This window comes from Somniosus microcephalus, chromosome 30 (genome assembly GCF_052327205.1).
Source record: "Somniosus microcephalus isolate GS21.2 chromosome 30, FLI_Smic_1.0, whole genome shotgun sequence".
Taxonomy (NCBI): domain Eukaryota; kingdom Metazoa; phylum Chordata; class Chondrichthyes; order Squaliformes; family Somniosidae; genus Somniosus; species Somniosus microcephalus.
Genome location: NC_141016.1, coordinates 15456429 through 15468871, shown reverse-complemented (window position 1 = coordinate 15468871; position 12443 = coordinate 15456429). Strand labels below are relative to the sequence as shown.

General features: G+C 47.1%; 1 protein-coding gene across 3 annotated transcripts in view; it reads left to right on the top strand.

Moving 5' to 3' along the window:
* The window catches only part of LOC147097937 (cytosolic purine 5'-nucleotidase-like), an 83264-nt gene that overhangs the window by 47390 nt on the left and 23431 nt on the right, over positions 1 to 12443 (top strand). For 2 of the 3 annotated variants that reach the window (XM_085971028.1, XM_085971026.1), the window contains exons 7-8: positions 2551 to 2644; positions 10336 to 10389. In XM_085971028.1, the coding sequence (XP_085827154.1) occupies positions 2551 to 2644; positions 10336 to 10389 (148 nt within the window). The remainder of the gene's footprint in view (positions 1 to 2550; positions 2645 to 10335; positions 10390 to 12443) is intronic. The other variant, XM_085971027.1, reaches the window with a different exon arrangement.

Here is a 12443-nt window from a genome sequence, read left to right as displayed (position 1 = left end):
TTTATTACTTAAATCTGTTCTCCAAAGGAGGTCCAGGAAATTGGCTTCACCATTATTAATGGCATCAGTTCTTCAGCATTATTTACACAAAAGCAAAATACTGCGGATGCTGGAAATCTGAAATAAAAACAGAAAATGCTGGAAATACTCAGCAGGTCAGGCAGCATCTGTGGAGGGAGAAACAGCGTTAACGTTTCAGGTCGATGACCCTTCCTCAGAACTGGAAAAAGTTGGAGATGTAACAGGTTTTTAAGCAAGTGCAGGGGCAGGGAGAGGGGGGGAGGGGAGGAAAGAACAAAAGGGAAGGTCTGTGATAGGCTGGAAGGCAGGAGAGATTAAGAGAGATTAAGAGATGGTGCAAGGCAAAGGAGATGGTAATGGGACAAGTTAAGAAACAAAAGATGGTTCTAGATGAAGTGTAAATGGCAGAATGAAAGACAGCTGCCATGTGGGAGAGAGAATAAATAAATAAATAAAAAAAGGATAGGGGCAGAGGTTATGGGCTATAGGTTATAGTATTTCCAGCATTTTCTGTTTTTACTTCAGCATTATTTGTTTGATTTGATTGCCAAGATTTTGTAGCACCCAAAATAACACAGCAAACCCTGGTCACTGTAGGGACTTAAGTCGGCCTTCTAGCTTTGTTTAACTCCAGCCCAGAGAGGGTGTGCAGGGTTGCCTCACTGTGACGGGACTGGCTGCTGCAATGAACAACCACTGACCTCTAACATCCTGAACCTGAGCTCAAATCCATCCCAGAGAGGTTGTAGGTCCCCAGGTGATGTTCCTGGAGCCGTCTGGCACCTGCGCCAGCTGGCAGTACCAAGAGCGAGCACAGGCTGTTTGAAGAATTACGGGGAATGACCCCGGGGCACCCACTCGGTGCATTGCTACAACTCTTGTGTTTTACAATTCCCACAGTTCCATCCTCGCCTCCTGCTCCTCATGTTTGCATTTGCTCCTCAGCAACATTGTCTAAAACCATTCACTTCAGTCAATTTTCATCTATAGGACGATGATTCCCCAGCTCTTCCTTTCCAGCACGACCTTTAATTCCACGGTTGTCACTGTGCTGTCTGATTGCCTGTCCATTGATGAATGAGAACTTTCAGCAGTTCAATGCCGGCAAGACCAAAGCCAACCTTAGCAGCACCGCCCCCCCTCCCCCCCGATTCCATCTTCCTCCCTGGATGCCTGCTCAAGCTTATGCTAATGGTACTCGGCCTTGGTATCCCACTCAACCTGAGTGACGTAAGAAAGCTACTAAGCACTTGGTTTGAGTATAAAACAAGGCTTTAATCAACTGTTTCACAACCACGAGTTTCTAGTTACAGGAAACTTTCGATTTATCGGCACCTAAATAACCAGAAATGTCAGTTAACCGGCAAAATTCAGGAGTAGGTTCAGGTAACTTTTATTACTTGCCTTCCTCCATTTGTTGCTGTGCAAGGGTGTGGCTGCAGCTGTTGCTAAGCTACAGAGACGCTTGCAACTTCTGGCCATTGTTCTGAAGCTAAGCAACAGGGTTTGTTGCTTTATTCGGAGCTCTCAGCTCCGTATCTTTTACTATAGCTTTCGGTTATCCGGAATTTTTGATGAACCGGAACCACGTCGGTCCCGTCCGTGCCGGATAAAAAAAAAGTTTCCTGTACATCACTAGTTCCTGGTTACAAAAACGTCCTGAGCAAGCTGGGCCCACGCCTGAGTATTTATACTTTCCTTGGACGGCGCCACCAGCTGGCCGCCCAGTGTTATCTCATGAGTCACTTCTACATGAATGGTAAGATTCATGACGCTGAGCTTGGGCTAATCCATCACCAAGACTGCCAACTTCCACCTCCGAAATATTGCCTATCTCCTTCTCACTGCCACGGAAACCCTCATTTGTGCTTTGTCACCTCGAGACCAGTCTCACCAGATCCACTCTACATAAACCCCAACTCACCCAGAGCACCACGTGCTGTCCAAGCCATAATCCCGCCCCCCCACCTCCTATCCACCTGACCTTTACTGGCTCCCCGCCCCTTAACATGACTTCAAAATCCTCCACTTCATCTACAAGTTCTGCCAAGGCCTCGCTGCTCCCTGCATCTGAAATTTCCTCCAGCTCGACATCTCTGCTCGCACCCTCCACGTCTCCAACTCGCGTCTGTGTGTTCCCTACTCCCGACACCCTACCGTCAGTGGCAGAGCGTTCACCCTACACTCTGGAACGCTCTGCCCAGATCCTTCGCTCCATCTCATCCCCATCTTCAAAAAACCTCATTTAAAACCGATCGCTGACTGTGCTTTTGATCACCTTCCCTTAATTTCCCTCCCACTCTGCTGAGGGCCCTCCCCAAACTCTGAAGTGGCCCGAAACAGTTTGCTATACAATGGGAACCAAATAAATGGAAGTTGCTGTTCTCGAGATTGGTTCAATGCACAGGAAATAAGGAGTTAGATATGGGTTTTGATGTGAACATTGACAAAGACGGTCAGTGATAAATAAAATACCTCAATTTACAGTTGCGACATTGATTATAATGTTTTGCTCTTTTTCTCCCCCAGCTGTGAGGCAGGCTTTAAAAGTGGTGACCTCTTCATGTCGTATCGGAACATGTTCCAGGATGTGCGGGATACAATGGATTTCGTGCATGAGTCTGTAAGATTTCTCCCCGTTCATATTCCTGTTTATTTCAGCATGTTGTCCTGAACATAAGAACATAAGAAGTAGGAGCAGGAGTAGGCCATACGGCCCCTCGGGCCTGCTCCGCCATTCAATAGGATCATGGCTGAACCGAACCTAGACTCACGTCCACTTCCCTGCCCGCTCCCCGTAACCCCTAATTCCCTTATCTGCTAGGAAACTGTCTATCTCCATTTTTAATTTATTTAATGTTGCAGCTTCCACAGCTCTCTGGGGTAAGAAATTCCATAGATTTACTACCCTCTGAGTGAAGAAGTTTCTCCTCATCTCAGTTTTGTAAGCGCAGCCCCTTATTCTTAGATTATGCCCCCTAGTTCTAGTCTCACCCATCAGTGGAAACATCCTCCCCGCATCCACCCGATCAAGCCCCCTCACAATCTTATATGTTTCGATAAGATCGTCTCTCATTCTTCTGAACTCCAATGAGTAGAGTCCCAACCTACTCAACCTTTCCTCATACGTCAACCCCCTCATCTCTGGAATCAACCGAATGAACCTTCTCTGAACCGCCTCGAGAGCAAGTATATCTCTTCTTAAATAGGGAAACCAAAACTGCATGCAGTATTCCAGGTGTGGCCTCACCAATACCCTGTATAACTGCAGCAAGACTTCCCTGTTTTTATACTCCATCCCCCTTGCCATAAAAGCCAAGATTCCATTGGCCTTCCTGATCACCTGCTGCACCTGCATACTAACTTTTTGTGTTTCATGCACCAGGACCCACAGATCCCTTTGTACTGTAGCACTTTGCAGTTTCTCTCCATTTAGATAATAACTTGCTCTTTGATTTTTTCTGCCAAAGTGCATAACCTCACACTTTCCAACATTATATTGCATCTGCCAAATCTCTGCCCACTCACTTAGCCTGTCTATGTCCTTTGCAGGTTTTTTATGTCCTCCTCACTCACTGCTTTCCCTCCCATCTTTGTATCGTTGGCAAACTTGGATATGTTGCACTCAGTCCCTTCCTCCAAATCGTTAATATAGATTGTAAAGAGTTTGGGTCCCAGCACTGACCCCTGCGGAACACCACTGGTTACTGATTGCCAGCCCGAGAATGAACCATTTATCCCAACTCTTTGTTTTCTGTTAGATAGCCAATCTTCCACCCATGCCAGTATATTACCCCCAATCCTGTGATTTCTTATCTTGATCAGTAATCTTTTGTGTGGAACCTTGTCAAATGCCTTTTGGAAGTCCAAATACACTACATCCACTGGTTCCCCTTTATCCACCCTGTATGTTACACCCTCAAAGAATTCGAGCAAATTTGTCAAACATGACTTCCCCTTCATAAAACCATGCTGACTCTGTCCTATTAAATTATGTTTATCCAAATGCTCTGTTACTGTTTCCTTAATAATGGACTCCAACATTTTGCCAACCACAGATGTTAGGCTAACTGGTCTATAGTTTCCAGCTTTTTGTCGACTTCCCTTCTTAAATAAGGGTGTTACATTAGCAGTTTTCCAATCTGCCGGGACCTTTCCTGAGTCCAGGGAGTTCTGGAAAATAATCACCAATGCATCCACAATCCCTACCGCCACTTCTCTCAAGACCCTAGGATGTAGGCCATCAGGTCCGGGGGATTTATCCGCCTTAAGTCTCATTATTTTACTGAGTAGCATCTCCTTAGTGATTTTAATTGTCTTTAGCTCCTCCCCCCCCCCCCATTGCCCCCTGTTTGTCCAGTGTTGGGATATTTTTAGTGTCCTCTACTGTAAAGACTGATACAAAATATTTGTTCAGCGTCTTTGCCATCTCCAAGTTCCCCACCACTAGTTTCCCGGTCCCATCTTCTACGGGACCAACGTTCACTTTAGCCACCCTTTTTCTTTTTATATAGCTGTAGAAACTCTTGCTATCTGTTTTTATATTTTTTGCTAGTTTACTTTCATAATCTATCTTCCCTTTCTTAATTAATCTTTTAGTTATTGTTTGCTGGCTTTTAAATGCTTCCCAATCTTCTATCCTCCCACTAGATTTGGCTACTTTATATGCCCTTGTTTTCAGTCGGATACTATCCTTTATTACTTTACTAAGCCACGGATGGCTGTCTTTTCTTTTACTCCCCTTTTTCCTCAGTGGAATATATTTATCTTGAAAGATGTGAAATATCTCCTTGAATGTAGACCATTGCTCTTGTACCGTCTTACACTTTAATCTGTTTTCCCAGTCCACGTTAGTCAATTCTACTCTCATACCTTCATAGTCTCCTTTATTTAAGCTTAGTACGCTGGTTTGAGATCCAACTCTCTCACCCTCAAACTGAATTTGGAATTCAACCATATTATGGTCACTCATTCCAAGGGGATCCTTTACTAGGACATTTTTTATTAATCCTGTCTCATTACACAGGACCAGATCTAAGATTGCCTGCCCCCTGGTTGGTTCAGTTACATACTGCTCAAGGAACCCGTCCTTAATACACTCTATGAACTCTTCCTCAAGGCTGCCATGCCCAATTTGATTAGTCCAGTCAATATGAAAGTTAAAATCCCCCATGATTATAGCTGTTCCCTTATTACAAGCCCCAACTATTTCCTGATTTATACTCCGACCAACAGAGTTGCCACTGTTAGGAGGCCTATAGACTACGCCCACTTGTGACTTTTTCCCCTTCTTATTCCTTATCTCCACCCAAACTATTTCACTATCCTGATCCTTTGACCCAATATCATTTCTGACTATTGCAGTGATTTCATCCTTGATTAACATAGCAACCCCACCTCCCTTTCCTTCCTGTCTGTCCTTCCTAATTGTCAAATACCCTTGTATGTTTAGTTCCCAGTCATGATTATCTTGCAGCCATGTTTCCGTAATGGCCACCAGATCATACCCGTGTGTAGTTATTTGTACCGTCAACTCGTCAATTTTGTTACGAATGCTGCGTGCATTCAGATAAAGAACTTTCAAATATGTTTTCTGACAATTTATTCCTGCTTTTACCCCTTTTACTACTTTACCTTTATCATTATACATTCTGTCCCTTCCTGACACGCTCTGGTTTTTAATTCCCCCACTGCTACCTTGCTCTATTGCCTTCTCCGCTGTCATTTTTATTTTTCGCTCGCTTAAAACCTCCCCCCCACTAATTAGTTTAAAGCCCTCTCTACAGCCCTAGTTATTCGATTCGCCAGGACTCTAGTCCTAGCACTGGCCAAGTAAAGTCCGTCCCAACGGAACAGCTCTCTCCTGTCCCAGTACTGATGCCAGTGTCCCAGGAAGCAAAACCCATTTCTCCCACACCAGGCTTTGAGCCACGTATTTAACTCTCTAATTTTATTTACCCTAGCCAAATTTGCACGTGGCTCAGGGAGTAATCCAGAGATTATTACCCTTGTGGTTCTGCTTTTTAATTTGGCCCCTAGCTGCTCAAACTCCCTCAGCAGAACCTCCTTCCTTGTCCTATCTATGTCATTGGTACCAACATGGACCACGACAACTGGATCCTCCCCCTCCCACTCCAAGTTTCTCTCCAGCCCAGAGGAGATGTCCTTAACCCTGGCACCGGGCAGGCAACACAGCCTTCGGGACTCTCGCTCTCGGCTGCAAAGAACTCTATGTATCCCCCTAACGATACTATCCCCTACCACTACAACATTTCTTTTATCGCCCCCCACTTGAATGGCCCCCCGCTCCACGATGCTGTGGCCGGGTTGCTCATCCTCCCCACAGTCCCCGTTCCCATCCTGGTACTGAAGTTGTCGTTATTATACGAATGGAGCATATTTGCAGTGGTGACACTCACGAGATCTTCATTATAACGCAGTATTATCATGTTGATCTTGTCGTGAGGCCTCTGTACTGATGGATAAGGAGTTGCAACTGCAGTTGGGATTCCTAAACTCTGTCCCCAGCTTTCTAGACCCAGGATGACCGATCTCCCTTTCTCCCTCTTTCTAAATAATTCTTTCTCTCTCTCTGTCAATATCTTTCTACTATTTCTCTATCTTTCATTCTTTATTTCTCTGTTGCTGGTATGTTTACTGTCTATCCATCTATCTTTCTGCATATCTCTATATCCACCTCTGTCTCATGCTCTGTATGTGTCTCTTACTGTCCATTGTCTATCTATCTCTGTCTCTCGCTATACACATATCTGTCTATCTCTGTATCCGTTTCCCTCTCTCGGTCTCTTTCTCTCTCTGTGGGTTGGATTTTCTCAATGGGGGCACGTTGGAGGCGGGTCTGCTGGTTGTCGAGTTTCAGTCCCACCCCCAATGACATCCGGCCAACCCACGCTATTTTCCCTTGATTGACCTGGTTAAGCCCACCCTGCGGGCTTAGCTGGCCAATTAACATAGAAACATAGAAGATTGGAGCAGGAGTAGGCCATTCGGCCCCTCGAGCCTGCTCCGCCATTCAATGAGATCATGGCTGATCATCCAGATTCAGTACCCTGTCCCTGCCTTCTCCCCATATCCCTTGATCCCTTTAGCCTTAAGAAATATATCTAACTCCTTCTTGAATATATTTAATGAATTGGCCTCTACTGCCTTCTGTGGTAGAGAATTCCACAGGTTCACCACTCTCTGGGTGAAGAAATTCCTCCTCATCCCAGTCCTAAATGGCTTACCCCTTATCCTTAGACTGTGACCCCTGGTTCTGGACTCCCCGGCCATCGGGAACATCCTTCCTTTATCTAGTCTGTCTAGTCCTGTTAGAATTTTATAAGTTTCAATGAGATCCCCTCTCATTCTTCTAAACTCCAGCGAGTACAAGCCCAGTCGACCCAATCTCTCCTCAAGGGAAAGCCGGTGACAGAGGACGGCAGCGTATGACGAATTGTCAGTGTTTGACAGCTTTGAGAAGCTGTCAAACACTGACAAGCTCTGTTCTAAGGTGAGCCCTTGTACTGAAGACTCACCAAACCTCTTTCCTGAGCCGAAATCAGATGGCTGCTGCAAGGATCCCCAAGGGTTGAAGCCTGCAGGAAGAAGCAAAGGTAAGTAAACTTTTTCTAACACTTTGCACTCACCTCTCATACCTACCTCTCCACACTTACACCCATCACTCACCTCCACAGCGCACTTTTCGACCCCTCTCACCCCCGCAGACCCACTGCTCGCCTCGCTGACCCTGGCGAGGTTCGCAGCCGTCGGGAAGCCCACACTTGCAGAGGTAAAATTGGGATAAACCTCTTAACTACCTGTTAACAGGCAGTTAAGTGGCTGTAATCCCCTTCCCACCTCGAGGAGACGGGTCCCTGCTCGAGTCGTGGACCCGCCTCCCGGGAAAATGGCACGGAGGCGGGTTGGGAGCGGGTTCGGTACTCGCTCCCAGTTTCTGCCATTTCCCCGGCAGTCCCGCCTCCCCAGGGCTGGCAAAATTCCCCCCTGTGTCTCTGTCTCTATTCCTCTGTCTTTCTTTCTCTGTAACTCTGGTTGCTCCCATTCTATCTCTTTCTGTATCTGTCTCTCTCTCTCTGTCTCTTTCCCCGTCACTAGCTCTCCCTGCCCCCACCCCGGTCTGAGTATTGAACCATTCTGTTACTAATTCTGCAATGTTGTATCATTTAAGTACATAGTGCCCCCTGCTGATAAATAAGTGCAGGCACATGCCATTATTTGAAACATTGCAGGCATTTCCTTCCTATTGTAAGAGCTGATTTTCTTGTCCTTTGGTCCCGAGGAATGCTTTTTTTTTATTCATTGATGGGATCTGGGCGTCGCTGGCTGGCTAGGCCTGCATTTAGTGCCTATCCCTAATTGCCCTTGAGAAGATGGTGGTGAGCCGCCTTCTTGAACCGCTGCAGTCCATATGGTGTAGGTACACCCACAATGCTGTTAGGAAGGGAGTTCCAGGATTTTGGCCCAGCGACAGTGAAGGAACGGCGGTACAGGTCCAAGTCAGGATGGTGTGTGGCTTGGAGGGGAACCTGTAGGTGGTGATGTTCCCATGCATCTGCTGCCCTTGTCCTTCTAAGTGGTAGAGGTCGCGGGTTTGGAAGGTGCTGTTGAAGGAGCTTTGGCGAGTTGCTGCAGTGCATCTTGTAGATGGTACACACTGCAGCCACAGTGCGCCGGTGGTGGAGGGAGTGAATGTTGAAGGTGGATGGAGTGCCAATCAAGCGGGCTGCTTTATCCTGAATGGTGTCGAGCTTCTTGAGTGTTGTTGGAGCTGCACTCATCCAGGCAAGTGGAGAGTATTCCATCACACTCCTGACTTGTGCCTTGTAGATGGTGGAAAGGCTTTGGGGAGTCAGGAGGTGAGACACTCGTCGCAGAATTCCCAGCCTCTGGCCTGCTCTTGTAGCCACAGTATTTATATGGCTGGTCCAGTTCAGTTTCTGATCAATGGTAACCCCCAGGATGTTGATAGTGGGGGATTCAGCGATGGTAATGCCATTGAATGTCAAAGGGAGATGGTTAGAGTCTCGCTTGTTGGAGATGGTCATTGCCTGGCACTTGTGTGGTGCGAATGTTACTTGCCACTTGTCAGCCCAAGTCTGAATGTTGTCCAGGTCTTGCTGCATATGGACACGGACTGCGTCAGTATCTGACGAGTCTCGAATGGTGCTGAACAGTGTGCAATCATCAGCGAACACCCCCACTTCTGACCTTATGAGGGAGGGAAGGTCATTGATGAAACAGCTGAAGATGGTTGGGCCTAGGACACTGCCCTGAGGAACTCCTGCAGTGATGTCATGTGATTGAGATGAATGACCTCCAACAACCACAGCCAACTTCCTTTGTGCTAGGTATGATTCCAACCAATGGAGAGTTTTCCCCTTGATTCCCATTGACTTCAGTTTTGCTAGGGCTCCTTGATGCCACACTCGATCAAATGCTGCCTTGATGTCAAGGGCAGTCACTCTCACCTCACCTCTTGAGTTCAGCTCTTTTGTCCATGTTTGGACCAAGGCTGTAATGAGGTCAGGAGCTGAGTGGCCCTGGCGGAACCCAAACTGGGCGTCAGTTAGCAGGTTATTGCTGAGTAAGTGCCGCTTGATAGCACTGTCGACGACACCGTCCATCACTTTGCTGATGATTGAGAGTAGACTGATGGGACGGTAATTGGCCGGGTCGGATTTGTCCTGCTTTTTGTAGACAGGACATACTTGGGCAATTTTCCACATTGCTCAGATGCAAGGCACAGGAAAAGAGGTGAAGGTGCACGATGCCAAGTTTCCATCCCCTTAACGTAGCCCTGGTCTTGCCCGAGGGTGGCGGGGGGAAACAGGGGACGGTGAGGGTGTTGTGCTTGCAACTATTGTAGGCACAAGCCCGCAGTATTAATGAGTCAGGGGTGGGGGGCATTCCTAATTTTCCTGTTTGTTTGCTAGTTAGGCACCCATTTTGAGGACAGCCCAGAAGAAGTGGGTTCTGGGTCCTGCACTGAGCCCCTCTATCATCAGATGATCATAGAAGGGCAGGAAGCAAAGACCAGGGACCCAGCATCTTTGGACAGCAGCCCGCAGGAGCCATTGTAGCAGACTTGCCTTGCAGGTGTTCGACCCCGCCAGGGGGCAAGCCTGACCCGGGGGGGCACAACGGAGAAATGCAAATGACCTGAACCCACAAATCCAGACGGGTTTGGGTGGGGTCAGGTCAGACTCAGCACACACAGGGAGCTGAGGCAGCTCAGAACGATGGCCTGGTTTGTTGAAATGTATTGGAGTTGTTTCATCTTTTTTTTTGAAGGGCATTTTGAAGAAGAAAACGCTGGGAAACCTGGAAAAGTATGTGATGAAGGATGTGAGTAGAGTATTTGCTGCCTTTCAGACAACTCGTACGGGGTTTTGGGAACTCATGCTGTTCTTGGGTGTCTCTCGGGTTACCAACGCTCCAGGATTGCCCTGGAGCCTCCAGGAATTAAAGAATAATCACCTGGACACTGCTGCGAGCAGGAGGGAAATCATGAGGGTGTGGCGGAGCCACTAAGGGACTCCAATCAATTGTATATAATTCCCTTTAATAATATGTTGGCTACAGCCTGAGTCTGTATCTTTGTTTTCACTGTTTACATGGACAGAGCGCGATCACTTTAATAGCGCGGGTAAACGCAATGACGTCACGCCGTTCATCACGTGATCCCCCACCGGCGGGAAAAACGTGATGACATCATGATGTCAGCCACGGGACCGCCCAAGCTGTCCTCGTGGAGCCTCCGAACTGACTAGACCTATATTCGATGTTCTCCTGTAGGTATCCGTTGAACTCTGTTAGTTTTCATTAAACCTCGTTTATTTGATTGCCTGAGTGGACCTCAGTCTTTTGGATAGGAACTAGACATTCCTACAGGGGCATTAAAATAAATTGTAGGTTTTTTATTTCATTGAACACTTTTGTTCATTCCTTATAAGAATACTGGAGACGGGCGGGGAAGAATGCTGTTTGACTGGGTGGGGTGGCTGGAGGCAGGAGGACACGTGATGATACCTCCAGGAATATGTCCAAACAGAGTTGGCAACCCAAGGTGTGTCCTGCACACGTTTTACATCTTCCTGTTGCCCTGTGCAAAGTTTGCAGGGAAGTGACGGTGAGATTTTTTTTGTGGGCGAGGAGGGAATTGACCTATTAGCTTCAGCCAAAGCAAATGGTTGTTCCTTTCCTTACTCCTGGTACACTGGCACGGGTCAGGCATGCCGTCTCCCAGTTTCTCATCAGCCGCCCCACCATCACTGCTGATCCCTGAAGCACCAAACTGGCAAAGAAAAGCAAAGTTTCCGGCCCACCTGACCCTCCCATGCTTTGTGAAGACGCCTAAATTTGCAAAGAATAAGAACTGACCGATGTAGTCTTTATTCCGGTAGCTGCATAGAAACATAGAAGATAGGAGCAGGAGTAGGCCATTCGGTCCCTCGAGCCCGCTCCGCCATTCAATGCGATCATGGCTGATCATCCAAATTCAGTACCCTGTCCCTGCCTTCTCCCCATATCCCTTGATCCCTTTAGCCTTAAGAAATATACCTAATTCGTTCTTCAATATATTTAATGAATTGGCCTCAACTGCCTTCTGTGGTAGAGAATTCCACAGGTTCACCACTCTCTGGGTGAAGAAATTCCTCCTCATCTCTGTCCTAAATGGCTTACCCCTTATCCTTAGACTGTGACCCCTGGTTCTGGAATCCACGACCATCGGGAACATCCTTCCAGCATCTAGTCTGTCTAGTCCTGTTAGAGTTTTATAAGTTTCAATGAGATCCCCTCTCATTCTTCTTTACTTTCCACTCCACACGCACAGCAGTCCTAATCCCACGTGCCCCCGTTCTGTTTCCATATCCTTTTATTCCTTTCTCCTTCAACCATCTATCTAACCTAGTCAGAACTGTCAGCACCGTTTCTGCTTCAGTCACTAGCTCTGGTAATGCATCCACAATCGCACAACCCTCTGTAAAACAAAAAAGATGTTTTTCCTGCTTCTCTGTCCTAAATCTCATATATTTAAAATCTGTGTCCCCTTGTTCAAGACCACTGGAAGCAATCTGTTTGCCTCTGCTCTGTCCCATCCCTTCGTAAGTGGAAACACCCCTATCAAATCGCCCCATAACCTCCTCCGCTCTAACAAAACCAACCGCTGAATAAGAACATAAGAATTAGGAGCAGGAGTAGGCCATTCGGCTCCTCGAGCCTGCTCCACCATTCAATAAGATCCTGGCTGATCTTCGACCTCAACTCCACTTTCCCGCCCGATCCCCATATCCCTTGATTCCCCTAGAGTCCAAAAATCTATCAATCTCAGCCTTGAATATACTCAATGACTCAGCATCCACAGCCCTTTGGGGCAGAGAATTCCAAAGATTCACAAC